Source organism: Mizuhopecten yessoensis, unplaced genomic scaffold (assembly GCF_002113885.1).
Source record: "Mizuhopecten yessoensis strain PY_sf001 unplaced genomic scaffold, ASM211388v2 scaffold4525, whole genome shotgun sequence".
Classification (NCBI taxonomy): domain Eukaryota; kingdom Metazoa; phylum Mollusca; class Bivalvia; order Pectinida; family Pectinidae; genus Mizuhopecten; species Mizuhopecten yessoensis.
In genome coordinates this window covers 106,911-110,262 of record NW_018405590.1, presented here as the reverse complement: position 1 = coordinate 110,262, position 3,352 = coordinate 106,911, and the positions used below count along the sequence as shown (strand labels likewise).

At 43.7% G+C, this 3,352-nt stretch overlaps 1 protein-coding gene across 1 annotated transcript in view; it reads right to left on the bottom strand.

Moving 5' to 3' along the window:
* Positions 1–611: 611 nt before the first annotated feature.
* Positions 612–3,352, bottom strand: part of LOC110449203 (peritrophin-1-like) — a 12,501-nt gene continuing 9,760 nt past the window's right edge. Inside the window, exon 3 of the mRNA XM_021495907.1 lies at positions 612–884. Coding sequence (XP_021351582.1) covers positions 612–884 — 273 coding nt within the window. The remainder of the gene's footprint in view (positions 885–3,352) is intronic.

The following is a 3,352-nucleotide window of genomic DNA, read 5'->3' as shown; positions in this document are numbered from 1 at the left end:
TTGGGCCTGTGTAGGCTGTATTAGCGATATTTACCTGACAAAGTGTCTTGGGCCTGTGTAGGCTGTATTAGTGATATTTACCTGTCAAAGTGCCTTGGGCCTGTGTTGGCTGTATTAGTGATACTTACCTGACAAAGTGTCTGGACCCTGTGTTGGCAGTAGTAAAGTGTCTGGGGCCTGTGTTGGCCGTATTAGTGATATTTACCTGACAATGTGTCTGCGGTCTGTGTTGGCTGTGTTTACCTGACAAAGTGTCTGGGGCCTTTGTAGGCTGTATTATTGATATTTACCTGATAAAGTGTCTGGGGCCTGTGTAGGCTGTATTAGTGATATTTACCTGACAAAGTGTCTGGGCCCGTGTAGGCTGTATTAGTGATATTTACCTGACAAAGTGCCTTGGGCCTAAAGTGTTCAGGGCCTGTGCTGGCAATATTAGTGATATTTACCTGACAAAGTGCCTTGGGCCTGTGTAGGCTGTATTAGTGATATTTACCTGATAAAGTGTTCAGGGCCTGTACTGGCAATATTAGTGATATTTACCTGACAAAGTGTCTGCGGTCTGCGTTGGCTGTATTTACCTGACAAAGTGTCTGGGGCCTGTGTAGGCTGTATTAGTGATATTTACCTGTCAAAGTGCCTGGCGCCTGTGTTGCCTGCTGTGACGGTGTGTGACTATAGACACAGGACTGTCGAACTTGGTCCCACTGCAGTTGAGACGGACAATCAAGCAGGTTGGCACTACCATCAGGCGAGCACTCGATGAACTTGTTCACGTTGCCAGGCACAGGGAAGTACACACTGCCAGTTGCGATGTTTTGGGCACTGCAGGGATTTGACACCTGGATTCCAGACCCTGTCACCGCTGGCAAAGGGGTTGTCTTCATCTGTAAAAGTGACATTGATGTGTTGTTTAACAACAGGGGAATCGGATCCCTTTCCCATCAACACACTACAAAGTCCCCTTAATTTGGCACTGCTCAGGAGCTCCATTAGTTCGAGTGACAATAGAATGATCTGGTTCAGATCCTGGCCCCAATACATCACACACTCGGAACATATAATGTGAACTTCAGTTCCATCTGGTTATTTTCTATTTCCTTGTTAGAAATGATTAATCAATGATGAGGGATTGCAATTGACATCTAATAAAGTGGGTTTATATCAGTCTACTTATGGTGGCATATTTCTGCCATCGACTTTCAACTTATGAGTTTCATATGTCGACACAATTTTTAAAAGATGTTGACATCATTTATAAATGTGTCGCAATAACGTTTAAATGATGCCTTTTTAGCTCACCTGGCCCGAAGGGCGTCAACTTTTTAGCCCACCATCATCTGATGGTGGGCTATTCAAATCACCCTGCGTCCGTGGTCCGTGGTCCGTCGTCCGTCCGTCCGTCGTTCGTCCTTAAACAACTCTTGTTATAGCTATTTCTCAAGAAGTACCAGAGGGATCTGTCTAAAAATTTATATGTAGGTTTTCCTTGGTCCTAAGCTGTGCAGAGCAACCTTTGAGACTGATCGGATAAACAACATGGCCGACAGGCAGCCATCTTGGATTTTGATAGTGAAAGTTTGTTATCGCTATTTCTCAAGAAGTACCAGAGGGATCTTTCTAAAAATTTATATGTAGGTTTTCCTTGGTCCTAAGCTGTGCAGAGCAACTTTTGAGACTGATCGGATAAACAACATGGCCGACAGGCAGCCATCTTGGATTTTGATAGTGAAAGTTTGTTATCGCTATTTCTCAAGAAGTACCAGAGGGATCTTTCTCAAATTTTATATGTAGGTTCCCCTTGGTCCTTAGCTGTGCAGGGCAACTTTTGAGACTGATTGGATCAACAACATGGCCGACAGATAGCCATCTTGGATTTTGATAGTGAAAGTTTGTTATCTCTATTTCTCAAGAAGTCTGTACTAGTAAATATGTGAAATGACAAACTCACTTTGAAAGTTGGCTTTCATACACATCAGTATTAAGTTTAGATCAAAAGTTACCTCAAGGTGCATTTACTGTTAACATGACTCGATCAAACAGATTAGAGGAAAGAAGAGAAAAGATCGAACTGACAAAGAACTAATGAAGATGGTACAAAGGTGGGCGCCAAGATCCCTCTGGGATCTCTTGTTATATTAAACAACTTCTTCTCAATAACCAAGAGGCCCAGGCTGATGATATTTGGCCAGTAGCATGCTAGGATGAAGGGCTACCAAATTTATTCAAATGAATTACTTTGACCCACTTTCAAGGTCACAGCGGTAAAATGTCTTAAAATCTTCAAACAACTTCCTCTCAATAACCAAAAGGCCCAGGGTACTGAAATTGGGCCTGTACCATGCTGGGATGAAGGACTAACAAGTTTGTTCAAATGAATGACCTTGACCCACTTTCAACCTAATGTCCTTGTTCGACATTCAAGGTCACAGGCGTCATATGTTTACATCTTTTAATAGGTTCTTATGAATCAAACACGGATATTCTGCATGTAGCTGTATTTTAAGATTACAAGTGTGAGATTAATACCAGGTGAGCGATGGAGGCCCATTGGGCCTCTTGTTTATATTTTTTCCGAGATAATTATCATGTAATTAGGTACCTCGGCTTTTTATAATGTTATTGCTCAGATGTGACATCCACTTGTCACTTATTTATGCAAAACAAAACGATTAGTTACCAATCTTTTTCCAAGAAATTATCACTTATCAATTATCAAAAAATACCTAGTGGACACTTACCACTGTAGGGAAACACCAAGTAGACACTTACCACCGGAGGGGGAAACACATTGGACACTTACCACTGGAGGGGGACACACATTGGATACTTCCCACTGGAAAAAGACTTACATTAGGCACTTGTCACTGGAGGGGGACACATCAGACACTTGCCACTGGAGGGGGACACACATTGGACACTTGCCACTGGAGGGGGGCACACATTGGATACTTCCCACTGGAAAAAGACTTACATTAGGCACTTGTCACTGGAGGGGGACACACATCAGACACTTGCCACTGGAGGGGGACACACATTGGATACTTCCCACTGGAAAAAGACTTACATTAGGCACTTGCCACTGGAGGGGGACACATGTCAGACACTTGTCACTGGAGGGGGACACACATTAGACACTTGCCACTGGAGGGGGACACACATTGGACACTTGCCACTGGAGGGGGACACACATTGGATACTTGCCACTGGAGGGGGACACACATTGGATACTTCCCACTGGAAAAAGACTTACATTAGGCACTTGTCACTGGAGGGGGACACATCAGACACTTGCCACTGGAGGGGGACACACATTGGACACTTACCATTGGAGGGGGACACACATTGGATACTT